This window comes from Hordeum vulgare, chromosome 7H, assembly GCF_904849725.1.
Source record: "Hordeum vulgare subsp. vulgare chromosome 7H, MorexV3_pseudomolecules_assembly, whole genome shotgun sequence".
NCBI classification, from domain to species: Eukaryota; Viridiplantae; Streptophyta; class Magnoliopsida; order Poales; family Poaceae; genus Hordeum; species Hordeum vulgare.
Genome location: NC_058524.1, coordinates 4,700,665 through 4,716,348, shown reverse-complemented (window position 1 = coordinate 4,716,348; position 15,684 = coordinate 4,700,665). Strand labels below are relative to the sequence as shown.

The 15,684-nt window shown below is 44.0% G+C and overlaps 2 protein-coding genes across 2 annotated transcripts; both read left to right on the top strand.

The window, feature by feature from the left end:
* The first annotated feature begins 5,282 nt into the window (after positions 1-5,282).
* LOC123411512 (probable glutathione S-transferase) lies at positions 5,283-6,349 on the top strand. Its single transcript, XM_045104475.1, has 2 exons — positions 5,283-5,625; positions 5,806-6,349. The coding sequence occupies exons 1-2, from the start codon at positions 5,314-5,316 to the stop codon at positions 6,181-6,183; spliced, it is 690 nt and encodes a 229-aa protein (XP_044960410.1). The 5' UTR covers positions 5,283-5,313; the 3' UTR covers positions 6,184-6,349.
* A 7,365-nt stretch (positions 6,350-13,714) lies between these two features.
* LOC123413130 (aspartic proteinase nepenthesin-1-like) lies at positions 13,715-15,097 on the top strand. Its single transcript, XM_045106085.1, has one exon. The coding sequence runs from the start codon at positions 13,715-13,717 to the stop codon at positions 15,095-15,097; it is 1,383 nt and encodes a 460-aa protein (XP_044962020.1).
* Positions 15,098-15,684: the final 587 nt, after the last annotated feature.

The following is a 15,684-nucleotide window of genomic DNA, read 5'->3' as shown; positions in this document are numbered from 1 at the left end:
CTAGAGGCAATACTAAATGTAGTTATTATTATAATTCCTGTATCAAGATAATCGTTTATTATCCATGCTATAATTGTATTGAATGAAGACTCATTTACATGTGTGGATACATAGACAAAACACCGTCCCTAGCAAGCCTCTAGTTGGCTAGCCAGTTGATCAAAGATAGTCAGTGTCTTCTGATTATGAACAAGGTGTTGTTGCTTGATAACTGGATCACGTCATTAGGAGAATCACGTGATGGACTAGACCCAAACTAATAGACGTAGCATGTTGATCGTGTCATTTTGTTGCTACTGTTTTCTGCGTGTCAAGTATTTATTCCTATGACCATGAGATCATATAACTCACTGACACCGGAGGAATACTTTGTGTGTATCAAACGTCGCAACGTAACTGGGTGACTATAAAGATGCTCTACAGGTATCTCCGAAGGTGTTAGTTGAGTTAGTATGGATCAAGACTGGGATTTGTCACTCCGTGTGACGGAGAGGTATCTCGAGGCCCACTCGGTAATACAACATCACACACAAGCCTTGCAAGCAATGTGACTTAGTGTAAGTTGCGGGATCTTGTATTACGGAACGAGTAAAGAGACTTGCCGGTAAACGAGATTGAAATAGGTATGCGGATACTGACGATCAAATCTCGGGCAAGTAACATACCGAAGGACAAAGGGAATGACATACGGGGTTATATGAATCCTTGGCACTGAGATTCAAACGATAAGATCTTCGTAGATTCAAACGATCAAATCTCGTTTGAACCTCAGTGCCAAGGATTCATATAATCCCGTATGTCATTCCCTTTGTCCTTCGGTATGTTACTTGCCCGAGATTCGATCGTCAGTATCCGCATACCTATTTCAATCTCGTTTACTGGCAAGTTTCTTTACTCGTTCCGTAATACAAGATCCCGCAACTTACACTAAGTCACATTGCTTGCAAGGCTTGTATGTGATGTTGTATTACCGAGTGGGCCCCGAGATACCTCTCCGTCACACGGAGTGACAAATCCCAGTCTCGATCCATACTAACTCAACGAACACCTTCGGACATACCTGTAGAGCATCTTTATAGTCACCCAGTTACGTTGCGACGTTTGATACAAACAAAGCATTCCTCCGGTGTCAGTGAGTTATATGATCTCATGGTCATAGGAACAAATACTTGACACGCAGAAAACAGTAGCAACAAAATGACACGATCAACATGCTACGTCTATTGGTTTGGGTCTAGTCCATCACGTGATTCTCCTACTGACGTGATCCAGTTATCAAACAACAATACTTTGTATATAATCAGAAGACCCTGACTATCTTTGATTAACTGGCTAGCCAACTAGAGGCTTGCTAGGGACAGTGTTTTGTCTATGCATCCACACATGTATTTAAGTCTTCATTCAATACAATTATAGCATGGATAATAAACGATTATCTTGATACAAGAATTATAATAATAACTATATTTATTATTGCCTCTAGGGCATAATTCCAACAGTTGGATAGAGGATCCACATGATATCCAAAACCATGCTATGGAATACTTCTCCTCCTTGTTTAACTCAGAGGTGCAGGATATTGATGAGGTCTTAATCCAGAAGGTTAGCCCTCGTGTAACTCCGGAGATGAATGCTCAATTGAATAAACCCTATAGTAGGGAGGAGGTGAAGAAATCTCTTTATAATATTGGAGATCTAAAAGCCCCAGGTCCGGATGGACTCCATGCGGTCTTCTATAAACGTTTCTGGCACATAATTGGGGAGGACTTGGTGGATGAGGTGCTTCAAGCTATTCAGAACAAGAAGATACCGACGGGTTGGAATAATACAACTACCGTTCTGATTCCCAAGGTTGAGAACCGAGAGAGCATAACACAATTTAGACCTATCAGCCTGTGCAATGTTCTTTATAAAATCATCTCGAAGGTTCTTGCTGCACGGCTGAAAGTCCTGCTGACTGAGATCATATCCCAAAATCAAAGCGCCTTTGTCCCAGGAAGGATGATTACCGATAACTTTCTGCTGGCCTTTGAATCCTACCACGCTATTAAGAAGAAGATGTGTGGGTATGGCACTTGTGCAGTTAAGCTAGACATGCACAAAGCTTATGATCGTGTTGAATGGCAGTTTCTAGCTCGGATGATGATCAGGCTGGGCTTCTCGCAGGATTGGGTGGATCTTATCATGGAATGTGTGTCCTCGGTGCAATACCAGCTGCGTATCAATAATGAACTACCATATTCCTTTGTCCCATCTCAGGGTCTTCGACAAGGAGACCCTTTGTCCCCCTATCTGTTTCTGCTATGCGGAGAGGGACTGTCGGCCCTATTATCGTATGAGGAGCAGGCGGGCAATTTAGCCGGGGTAAGGGTGTGTTGGGCGGCTCCACCTGTGTCACACCTTCTATTCGCGGACGATTCCCTCATATTGATGAGAGCAGATCAGGCTAATGCGGCATGCTTACGCCAAGTTCTTCAGGATTATTGCACAGCTTTGGGACAAATGGTTAGTGATGCCAAATCGGCGATCTTCTTCAGCCCATGTACTCCAGTTCAGATTCGAGCAGAGGTGTGCATTACACTTAACATTATGGCCGAGGCTGCTTCAGATAAGTATCTTGGGCTCCCACCTATTGTGGGAGTGGATCGTTCAGACTGTTTTCAACACCTGGTGGAAAGGGTTTTAAGCAGAATTCGAGGCTGGAAAGAGAAACTTCTATCGGTAGGGGGAAGGGAGATCCTACTCAAAGCTATGATCCAGGCTATTCCATCTTATGCCATGTCCGTTTTCAAGCTACCAAAAGAGATTTGCAATGATATAACCTCTGCGATGTCCAAATACTGCTGGGGTGATGATGAACAGAAGAAGCACATGCATTGGTTCGCCTGGTGGAAGATGTGTGTGCCTAAGGAGCAAGGAGGGATGGGGTTCCGTGATATACATTGCTTTAGCCTTGCACTACTGGCAAAACAGTCATGGAGACTCCTGACTGAACCTGATTCTCTCTGTGCCCGTGTGCCGCGAGCAAAGTATTTCCCCGATGGCGATCTACTGAACTGCTCATTGAAGAAGGGAAGATCATACACTTGGCAGAGTATATGGGAATGGTCTCCAAACTTTTAAAAGAGGTATCATTTGGAGAGTAGGTGATGGAACATCAATTAACATTTGGAATGACCGTTGGATATCTAGCAGCCCGAACAAGCATCTCCTAACCCGAGAAACAATATTGTTATTACAAAAGTCTCTGAACTTATCGATGTGGACAGTAGATCTTGGGATGAGGAGCTTATAAGACAATTTTTTTGGCCAGTGGACACTGAACGCATACTAAACATTCCATTGGCTCTAGGGATGATGTCTGATTTTGTGTCCTGGCACCCGGACAGACGTGGCGCCTTTTCTGTAAGATCGGCTTATCATGAGGAGTGGGAATTCCAACATGGGCGAAAGTTGAGGAGGACGAATATACACCAAACCTCAGGTATCAACCCAATTTGGAAAACGCTCTGGAAGCTACGGATCCCGTCGAAGGTCAAGATTCATGTTTGGAAATCCTTGCTGGGTGCAATCCCCTGCTATGGTGTCCTGGCGAATCGTCAAATCAAGACCAGCTCGCAATGCCCTCTTTGCACATCACATTGTGAAAGCATCAAACACCTCTTCTTCCAGTGCCCGCGTGTGTTGGAAATCTGGCGTATTCTGGGGCTGTCTAGCCTCATCCAAGAAGTTTGTACGATGGAGAGGGACGGTAGTGCGGTCCTACAAGATTTGCTGCTATCCAAGAGTTCCATCCGGTCGCATATCGCTGATGTTGGGAGGGGGGAACTCATAGCAACAGCTGTGTGGTACATGTGGTGGGAGAGACGACAATCCACAAATGGTGAGAAAGTTTTTGATCCACCCAGGTCCGCACATGCAATATCAGCACTAGCCAAGAACTTTTATAGGGCCAAGGGGAAGAAGTCGGGCGTCCTTCGCCATGGCCGGAAACCACCAGGCGCTGGCCTATACAAACTTAACGTCGATGCTTGCTTCAATATCGACTCCGGACAGGGAGCTCAGGGGTTGTGATACGTGATGACAAAGGAACTTTCATGGCGGCTCTGTGCAGTGATATTCCTTTTGCACATGATGCGGGCTCGGCCGAAGCTAGAGGTCTGCACGATGGTCTCATTCTGGCAAATGAATTGGGCCTGGAAAAGCTCGTTGTTGAGTCTGATTGCATAGAGGTTGTGGACACTATGCTGGACAGTGGCAACTCTTTGGGTCCGGCTGCTGCAATCTACGAAGAATGTTCCTTCCTCGCCCATAATTTTAGCTTTATCCAATTTCAGTTTTGCCCTAAGGAGGCCAATATGGCGGCACACATTCTTGCTAGATACGCTGAACCCACTAAAACTATAAAGTGGTTTGGCGGGGTTTCTCGTCGATGTATTAGCCAACGATGTAACACTATTTTCACATGAAATATAAAGGCCATACAGGCCTTCCTGGTTCAAAAAAAAAATCTGTTTGGGACGACCAGACCAAAGAACGAACGATTCTTTGAGTCCCACGTGCCCCTATCCACTGCTTTGATATTGGTGCATCTCATCTGACGGTAGAAAACGCGTTCGGGACGAGGAGCACAAACAGGACACGTTCGGGATTTATCTTTACCGTCAGGCGTCAGACAATAGGCAAGTCTATGATCTGACTTATCCGGCTTGCCCATCAAGAAACTTTGACTAGTATTGCATTAGTAGCTCATAAACACACGATGATACACATGTCAAACAAAGTCACTATCATCTCATATTATCTTTGCACTATCATATCGTTCTAATCCATTTTATTTTATTTTGGATTGGAGCAACTGTAGCATGTCTCATACGACCATTGACAAAGAAACTAAAGGCCATTCACTCTAAAAGAAACTACTCCCCGTTCCTAAATAGTATAAGTCTTTTTAAAGGTTCCATTAAAGAACTACATACATACGTATATAGGCATACTTTAGAGTATAGATTTATTCATTTTGCTCTGGATATACTCCTCTAGTGCACTATCATATCGTTCTAATCCATTTTTTTAGATTGGAGCAAGTGATCAGTAGCAAGTCTCATACGACCATGTCAAAGAAAGTAAAGGCCATTGACTAAAAGAAACTAAAAAAGAATTCAATCTTTCTTGGGGAAGAAGCAATAACACCCACCATCTGAGTTCTGAATGCAGTGTAGATGAAGAAAAACTCGCCGTTAGACCATCTATAAGTACGGGCGTGGCAAGCAAACCAAAGAACGATAAGCCAGAATCTAAAGCAAAGCAAAGATGGCTGAATCGGTTAAACTCATCGGCACATTGGGCAGCCCATTCGTCCACCGCGCCGAGGCTGCCCTGCGGCTCAAAGGGGTGCCCTACGAGCTGGTCCTGGAAGATCTCCAGAGCAAGAGCGACCTGCTGCTGAAGCACAACCCCATCCACCAGAAGGTGCCTGTGCTCGTCCATGGTGACCGGGCCATCTGCGAGTCCCTCCTCATCATGGAGTACGTCGACGAGGCCTTCGACGGACCGCCTCTCCTGCCGGCTGATCCCTACGACCGTGCCATGGCCCGTTTCTGGGCTCAGTTCCTGGAACAAAAGGTGATCTCTTATATCCTCCCACTGTCCATACAAGCAGCAAGAATCCTTTTGTTATTTCTGGAAAAAGAGGATAACTTCCGTCCTCTACATCAAACGATGCACACAACCATCTTTATTAATTATAGCCGCCATCTTTTCATGAGCATGCACTTACGCAACACTTGATGGCCATGCAAGCAGTGCTCGAGGCCGTTCTGGCTGGCCTTGTGGCTGGACGCCGGCGAGGAGCAGAAGGGGTTCGTGAAGGAGACGAAGGAGAACCTGGCGCTGCTGGAAGGGCAGCTCCAGGGGAAGAGGTTCTTTGGCGGCGACTCCATTGGCTACGTCGACGTCGCTGCCTGCGGGCCGGCTCACTGGATCTACGCGTTTGAGGAGGTGACCGGAATGAGCTTGATGGGTGATGAGAACGAGTTCCCTGCTCTGCGCCGCTGGGGAAAGGAGTATACCGAGAATGAAACCGTGAAGGAGTGCCTGCCGCCGAGGGAGCAACTGGTCGGCTTCTTCAGCGCGAACAAGGACAAATACAAGATGATTGCCAAGGCTATGCTCCATCAGTAGTAGCAACTCGATGGTGCGATGCACTGTGCCACTATAAATATTTATGCATGTTGTGTGCTAGAATAAAATTTGTGGAATGGTGACTATAATCTACTGCTACTGGGATGTATTCTTGTGTGTGTGTGTGTGATATCGAAAAATATATGAGTGCTTAATATTGGTACTATATATACTGTACTTCGGCTAAAGACTAGACCATACCCCCTCCGGTCCTTTTTACTCCTCTCCGCGTAATAGATTTGTGTCACGTTAAATTTAGTAAAGTTTGACAAATTTATGTTAAAAATACCAACATCTACAGTACCAAATAAATATATTATGAAACTATATTTCATGATGAATCTAATAGTATTGATTCGGCATTGTGAATGTTCATACTTTTTTCTATATTTTTTTGTCAAAATAGAGATATTTTGACTTCGAACAAAACTTATATGCAAACTAAAAAGGATCATAGGGAGTACTACATAATAAAGTAATTAAATTGTGTGCGTTAATATTTATGTAAAGAACAATCATAGTGATCAAAATTACATAAATGTTGTTGTTTTCCCGTTGCTTACACTTTGGAAACTATATATTCCTTTAATGGTATCGGACCACTCACCCCCGCTACTATTATTTCAGTAGGCACTCGATGACGATTCCGGGTGGAAGGACGATGTTGCCACCCATTACATGTTTGTCTCGTATATGTCGTTCTATTGATGGTGGCATGCAGGACGTACCTCATGATGTCAAATGCTTTCGATCCATCTCTCATTAAATTTCACCGATTCAGCGGGAACTCGGTCGAATGTAAACTACAAGTGCTCTATAGTTTGCTCTTTATTATTTCCAGAAATTATTTTGGTGCTCCATCGGTAGCAACTTGATCGGTGTGATGCACTGTGCTAGTATAATTATGCATGATGTGTGCTAGAATAAAGTTTGTGGACGATGACACCATAATCTACTGTGATGTATTCTTATGTGTGTGCGTGTGACATCAAAAAATATATGAGTGCATAATATTGGTACTATATACTTATACTTCGGCTAAGATTAGACCATACTACTTGTAAAATGTACATGATATAGTAATTAAATTCTGGGTGTTCAGTCAAATTAATTCAAAGAACAATCATAGGAATCAAAATTACGTTAATTTTGTAGTTTTCCCATTGCTTATACTTTGGACAAAAAGAAATATATTCCTTTAGTGGGAAGATATTTCCTTGTGGTCAAATTTATGTACCGTACTCCGGCAGTAACGCTCAAGGTAAATAAAAAAATTGAGATGGCCTCAGCATATTATGTTACTAATTAACATCACTAACCTTTCAAAAATGCTAACGGGAAGTAACAAGGAGACTTGCGATCTAATACTACTCTGGTAGAGCATGGCATTTTCCATGTTTCTTCTCAAATACCAACTTTTAAATCTCTGAAAATTGCTTATAGTTGGATGAAACTTATTTACTCGTTCTGGAGGAATTGTCAATAACACTAGTCTTTTTTTTTAGTATTATCACAGATAAAGATAGTGCATATATCATGATATTCTTCCTTATGCATGTGTTTTATATTGTTAGCAGCCAATCTATTCATGTGAAGATGATATGAAGTTACAGATAGGGTAGCATGTTGTAGGTGCAAAGTACCTTATGTCAAGGACAAGGTTCATCCTTAATGACATGGTTAGTTCGTGTTGAGTAAATAGGCAATTTTTCGAGTATATTAATCCACGAGATAATAACTAGCATGGCATTGACTAGACTAATGATATACTGATTTTTAGCTAACCTAGCACATACTACGCATATAGTGGATACATCTATGCAGACAAGCAGTACTGCTAGGATAAATACGAACATGAGGATAAACGAGTCATGCCCTTCAATCGGCCAGTTGGCCGTAGCAGCGGCGGCGGCGGCGGCAGTATCCTCTGCCGCGTTCTTCTCGGCTTCGGCCTTCTCGCGGAGACGGTCAGCTTCGCTTGGTGAAGACATGGCGATGACGAGGGCGACGCGGACGTAGACGAAGCAAACGGACGGAGGCGAGCAGTCGCGTGATCGCTCCCCAAAAACCTAATCGCCCCTCTCCCGTACAGGAACCGGAGAGGCGAGTTTCAGAGGCCTGCTCTCCCGTCGACCGTGTACGCGGTAAACGGGACGGAGTCGCCGGCGGCAGCAACAGTTCAAGGAACGAACGCGTGAGGCAGATGTGATCTGATTCTCGTGACGGATAGGGTAGGCGATCGCGTGCTTATAAAGGCGGCTGGGTGGAGAGACGTGGGCCAAGCCCACGTCCGAGTCGTTAACAGCCACGATCCGTCGGATCGTGCCTTGTCCGTTACGTATTTTCCGTTCCTGACCGGCAAAAATAAGCGCGTAGGTATGACCTCGGCTCGGCTCATTCCCATGGCGAGGCGGGCAACGGAGGAGGAGTGCGCGAGGGCACCTTCTCTTCTCACTCTCCAATAGCGTGTGGAAGAGAGACCCTTATAAAGGGGTCCAAACTCTCCTCCACTAGCGGGGTGGGACTAAACTTTCACCACCTTGTCATGCCACCACTTACATGGGTCATTGGAGATTTTTTCTGAAATTCTTTAATGGGCCTAAAGCCCACCTCCAAATTTCAACAGTTCACCACGCGGTGCATCGGACGGCATTCGCCAAGTCTGACGTCATGCCAAACTGGGTTTGCACGTACACCAATCTAGTAGACGCCTGGGCCCAGGACCATTCTTTCACCACCACAGGGAGACGCCCCGCCCGGGTGGTGCATGCGCCTTTCAGATGGGGAGCTTGCCAACATCGGACAGGATTGCACTAGTGCTGCTGTTGGCAATGGCACGAGCAGGGCTCCCGGTTAGGCATGTGACAATGCATCGATTTCTTAGCATCTTACATAGGAGCATTAATAACTTACAAAAACTACAATAGCACAATGCATTTTTTTTTAAAGTTATTTTTAAATTTAATAATTTGATGCTCATGCATGATTAGGCTATTGATCATTTTTACCTATGCATGGCGGCGTACAAATGTTGTATCTTACCTAAGATACAACATGACACTCTCATCATTAACTAATGTGATACGTCAGTAAAATGCATTAGAACCCGCGCTAAGAAATCTCCATTGGCACGGGAGGAAGTGGAGCGGCTCCTCCATTGTCAGAAGGTGGTCGGGTAGGGTAATTGTACCACCGCGTCCTTTCGTGGTCGGAAGGGCCTCGATGATGACCCTGACTTCGATGATGTCACATACCCCGATGGAGATGCCGCCGGCCAGCCCGGCCGGGCATACAAGGCCACCTTCCGTTAGAAATTAGTTTAGCTTTTTTAAGTTTTAGTTGAACGGACAAAATATCAATTGGTTTATATAAAATATATCAAATTTTATGTCTGTTTGCATGAATTTCAACTTGTTTTAGTGATATTTATCCTTCTATTTAGATTTTTGATTGCATTGTGGACGGAGGTTTGATGCAAGCGTTGGATGCCCGGCTCTGGTATCCATGCATGTCCGAGGACAAATACTATGTCTGTTTCCCGCGTTGTAGGCCACCTTACGAGCATACGGCAACGGGAAATACTTTGAGAGATGTCACATTCCATAACACTGTACACGCAGCTGGTACGGTGCAACCTGGAAACTGCATGCACACGGTCGGGAGGCCGGCAGGCCGTGCGTGTGAACAAACGGTGCAACCTGGAAATTGCAAAGCAAAATGTATGCATGGTGGGAGCACAGTTTCTTTGGACACAGACGGCTCTCACAAGTCCGCAGACTTGATAGTCTCGCGTCCACTTGTTAAAAGTACTTTTTTAGCAAAACTTTTTGTCACTATTTCTGTTTACCTCAATATACACACATGTCATGCGTGTGTATACGAGCACTTGCATCTATACTGTGTTAAAAAAAATCCACACATGTCACGTTGCTCATGTCATGTCATCAGTTCGTTTACTTTTATTTCTATCAACATTCACCGAAAATGCACTAATACTATACATTTCTTTCAGCATGCTCACATTTCACTTTTTCAACCGCACTATTTTTGTTTCTCTTAACATACATGACCAATATTAATATAAATATTTAGCAAATACTTCCTCCGTCTGAAAATATTTGTCATAAAAATGGATGAATCTAGATGTATTCTAATTTTAGATATATCCATTTTTATTCATTTGTGTGACAAGTAATTTTAGACGGAGGGAGTATGTAATAACGAAATACAAAACACCATATATATTGTTAGCTTTATTTATCATATTCAAATATCAGACTACCAAAACTCATCAAAATAATATAATGGAACCAATTCATCGATTTGGATGTATGCCGGGATATTTTTACATTGAAGTGTGTGAAAAGTAAACCGATCAAAACCATCACATGCAAATTGATTGTTCCAACTATCATAGTTTACCTCAAGCTTACGCATGGCACCAGCGAGCCACTGATGTCACCCCGGAACATTATATATTCCTGCTCAGCTTCATCGATGAGTGGCATGCATGCATGGACAAAACATACGTTAATTAGTTAGCCTGCAGGTGTTCCAACGGTCTCCACACGGTACGCCGTGGAATGGTCTCCGGACGGCGACGCCGTGTCTGGCCGTGGAATCTAACATTGCACCTCCAGGATTAATTACACGGCCGGCGCCGTGGAATGGTCTCTGTAGAATCTAACGGTGTAACTCAAGGATTGCAAGTCGATCGGTCAATATAAAGCTAACAATTTGATACGGCTTCCACTCACGCATAGTAGCCGCAAACCGCAACAAAGCTATAGTCACGGGCGTGATACGGGGTTTTACGAAGTGACTCTGACTTGGTAGATTTTGATTGGATTAAGGGGGAAGGTTAGACATCCGCAAAAAAAAAAAACAGCCTGTAAAAGGCACTAATACCCCGTGCGTTTATTGTTTTTGCCCTAGACCCTCTCGTGCCTCAGGCTGGTCATAGTGGGAGTAACTAAGGTAGTACTCTCTCCATAAGCAAATATAAGAGTGTTTATATTTCTTTACAGAGGGAGTATCATTTACTTGGGACTAGCAAACATGCTGATGTGGAAGACAATTAAAGAAGAGAGAGAGAGTGTTAGAATAACATAGGTAGATACCGTGACATGTTAAATGCTATGCTACTTATGTGTTATGCATTTCAATAAATAAGGTCATCTATCATACTATTTTATGATACTATGCACTATGAAGGTAGTAGTATCATACAATAGTATTATATGCATAATACTATTATATGATACTCCCCGCTATGGCCAGTCTCACCATCGTCAATTCATGTGTCGGCCTCGGCACACTAGTGGGGATAGGGTCTATAGTCCCGGTTCACCAACCGGGACCAAAGAGGCGGGACTAAAGGCCTAACCTTTAATCCCGGCCCTGTTCCAAGCCGGGACCAAAGGTGCTTCACGTGGGCGCCTCGGAGGGAGTACCTATAGTCCCGGTTGTACTTACGAACCGGGACTAAAGGATCCGTCTGTTTATTTTGTTTGTTTGACCCGAAAAGGTAGATTTTTTTTTAGTTTTTTTCAAATTTTATTTTTTGAATATTTTGTATGTTTTATTCCAATTTTTAAATCTTTGAATTATTTGACAATTTAATCTCTAATCACCCATCCTCACTGCTCTAGCGTGGATCACTCATTTCAAATCGTCTATCTTCCCGGCCGATCACCCATCCTTTCACTGCTTCAGCCCGAGCACGCTTAACTTTCTGGTTCAATCGCCCCTAGTTGCCAAGTGTGCACTTGTTGTTTTCCTGACAATAGTAAGCTATCAATCCTAAACAACTTGGGTCTTGATGTCATGTCACATGATTTAATTTTTTGAATTACAAACAATTATTAAAATAAACTTAATAAGTAACAATAATAGTGAATTTCAATGAAAACAACCTAATATTTTTAAATAAAATTAATTTTCTTTTTTTTTTGGAAAAGACTTCTTTTTGAAATAAGTTTTTTTCCATTTGCAATTTTGAGCATGTGAGAAAACTTCACCGGGCAAGCCCGGGTGAAATCGAGTACCAATTTTTTCTAGTTTTTTTTGATATATTAAATTTTTTTTGGACGTCGTATGCAAAAGTTATGGCCGTTTATTTTTTTCCTTTTTTGCAAAAAGGGTCAAAATTCATATCTCAAAATTTCTATACCGACTAGACACTAAAACCTAACAACATCTCAAAGGATTTTATTTTTTGAAGATTTTATCATTTTTGTTTATTTTTTGAAGATTTTATCATTTTTGTTTATTTTCTACAAAACTCAAAGTATCAAGGTTTCTCACAAAAACCCATCTGCTAGAAAGGCATTTTTTTTAAATTAATTGAACTGTAGATTTTTTTTGTGCGTTAAATATGCACCATACTACAACATGTTAAAATCTACAGAAAGAACTAACTAAAAATAATAAAAAACAACAATTAAATGACTAAAACAACTATATAAGCAAAACAATATTTCTTTAATTAAAATCCTAATTTAAATTATTCTAAAAATAACCAAATAAATCTTACTGTGACAACAATCTAACACATGAGTGGAAGCAAAAAGAATTAAATTAAAAACTATTTGTAAACTCAAGTTATTCAAAAACTGGTTTTGAAGCAAATTTAAACAAATTCAAATTTAAACCATTCAAATTTAAAAACTAATGGCACAAACAGAAACTAGACAAAAGTTTGAATATAATGCAAAAAGAATCAATCAAAAACATCAAATATCCTAAAAGATATAAGCAAGTTAAAACAGAAACTACAAACAAGAATTTAAAAACAGAAAAAAAAGCTGAACACCTTTAGTCCCGGCTCGTGTCACGAACCGGGACTAAAGGTCTACCCTTTAGTCCCGGTTCAAGACACGAACCGGGACTAAAGCCTCCAAACCCTTTAGTCCCGGTTCGAGACACGAACCGGGACTAAAGGTCTCATTTGAACCGGGACTAATGCCCGACCGGCGCCTTTGCCGCTCGAACTGGGACTAATACTAACATTAGTCCCGGTTCCTTTACGAACCGGGACTAATGTGTTTTTCGAGCTCGGACGAAAGCCCTTATTTCTACTAGTGGCACATATGTCGAAACCTCCGGCACTACTTCCTCGATTTGGATGCGTACGTGCCTTGATTTTTTTTTTTACTTTTAAGTTTGTGATGAAAAGTAAGCCCCATGAAAACCCACGCACATCACCCGCACATGGCCCATGGCAATGACAGAACAACGTACGGTGCAGCTACATGTTCCAACCGTCTCCATACCTATGAAGCCTTGGAATGGTCTCCGTGGAATCTAACGATGCAACTTCAGGATTACAAGTCGATCGGTTGATCAGTCCGTCAAGTCAAGCGTTCGTATGTACGTGCATGTTTATCTACACGTACGTGCTTGTTCGTGTATATATACATGCAGCCTGCCCGGTGGAACACATGTATATTCATTGCAGGAGATCGACACTGGCTAGCTAATTACCAAGCTAGCTAGACCAATTGTAGTTTCTGTGTGTGTGCCGAAAAATATGGCTCGCCCAGCTGCAACAAGGAGAAGCAGTACTGTTGGCAGTGCGTTGGCCGTCACCCTGGTAGCTTGGCTACTTGTCCTCCAGCTTCTCCTCGTGGCGCCGGCGCCGGCGGCGGCGACGAGGGGCATCTCCTCATCGGGCGTCAAGAAGTTGCTTGGGTTGGCCAAAAAGGCCAGCAAGTTGGGCCGGCAATCCCGAATCAGGGAGGCGCGTCGCCGAAACAGCAACACCGACATGTTGGGCAGCGCGGCGGCCGACGACGCCGGCTTCATCGTCCTCTACAACGTCTCCGTCGGGGCCACGGCGCAGAGCAAGGTCGTCTCTGGCGTCGTCGACGTCCTCAATGGCTTCGTCTGGACCACGGAGTGCCCGGCGGCGCCGGTGAGGGTGCCCTGCGCCAGCCAGACGTGCCGGAGCCTGGTGACTAACGAGACCACCGACGCCTGCGGCGCCAACACCGGCGATAGGTGCGAGTACGTGTACATGTACGGAGCGGAGTTCAACACTACCGGCTACGTCGCCAACGAGACGCTCACCGTGGGCGTGGGGGGCACCAGCACCATGATGGCCAGCGCGTCGTTGCTCGGCTGCAGCAACACCAGCACGGTGCCCCTCGACGGCGCGCCGGGCAGCTTCGGCTTCAACCGAGGGCCATTATCCCTCGTGTCGCAGCTCGGCGTCAACAAGTTCTCCTACTACCTGGTCCCGGACGAAGCCGGCAGCTCCGACTCCGAGAGCATCGTGTTGCTCGGCGACGCCGCCGTGCCGCAGACAAGGCGAGGCGGCCGGTCGACGCCGCTGCTTCGGAGCACGGCGTTGCCCGACTATTACTACGTCAAGCTAACCTCCATACAGGTTGACGGACAGGCCCTGGGCGGCATCCCCGCGGGGGCGTTCGACCTTGCCGCCGACGGCAGCTCCGGCGGCGTGGTCATGAGCACGCTCTCCGCCGTCACCTACCTCCAAGCGGACGCCTACAACGCCCTGAAGCAAGTGATGATGCGGAAGATCAAGGCGCAGGTGGTGAACGGCTCCGCGCTCGGCGACTTCGACCTGTGCTACAACGCGCAGTCCGTGGCGGCCCTCACGTTCCCGAAGATAACGCTGGTGTTGGATGGGGCTACGTTGGAGCTCACCTCGGTGCACTACTTCTACAGGGACAACGTCACAGGGCTGCAGTGCCTCACCATGCTGCCGACCCCGGCGAGCGTGCCGTTCGGGTCCATCCTGGGAAGCATGGTTCAGGCCGGCACCAACATGATCTATGACGTCGGTGCCGGGACACTGACGCTCGAGGAGGGCGCGGCGGCTCCGGTGCCCTCGCAGGTGTCGCTCATGGCGGTTGCCTCTCTGCTCCTTGCATGGCTGCTCCTCTTCTAGATGATCATCTTATTCTCATGTGTACTATTATTTCATATTCTTGCATTATTTTCCCAAAAGAAATCTTTTAGCATGGTGGTGTATTTATCTACATATAGCTATACACTATATATATATATATATATATATATATATATATATATATATATATATATATATATATATATATATATATATATATATATATATATAGTGCTGTTCTATGGCTAAATAAAATGTCATGTAACTGTGATGCTTCTATCCACATTAAGAAGAAGAATATATGTATATTGTCCACATTTTTGTCCTACTCAGCTTATATCATTATTAGTGTAATTTGTATCATCTTGATATTACATCGTTATAGAAATAAGATGTAATCGCTGTAGTCTTAATATATTAACCTTTTGTTGTAGAAGAAAAACCATCAGTGTAGAAATATGTGAACTAACAAAATAAATTTTAAATTTAGAAAAAATAAAAAATCTAGAAGCATTAAATTAAAACGTATAATACTCACTTCGATCTAAAATAAGTGTCACGGTTTGTAAACTAAGACTGAAGTAATTTTAGTTCAAAACTGCAACACTTGTTATGAATCTAAGCAA

Bases quoted from the DNA above. Each gene is read 5' to 3' on its own strand.
- LOC123411512 (XM_045104475.1), top strand. From the start codon at position 5,314: ATGGCTGAATCGGTTAAACTCATCGGCACATTGGGCAGCCCATTCGTC. The intron at 5,626-5,805 runs GTGATCTCTTAT...CCATGCAAGCAG, and splicing joins CTCAGTTCCTGGAACAAAAG to TGCTCGAGGCCGTTCTGGCT.
- LOC123413130 (XM_045106085.1), top strand. From the start codon at position 13,715: ATGGCTCGCCCAGCTGCAACAAGGAGAAGCAGTACTGTTGGCAGTGCG.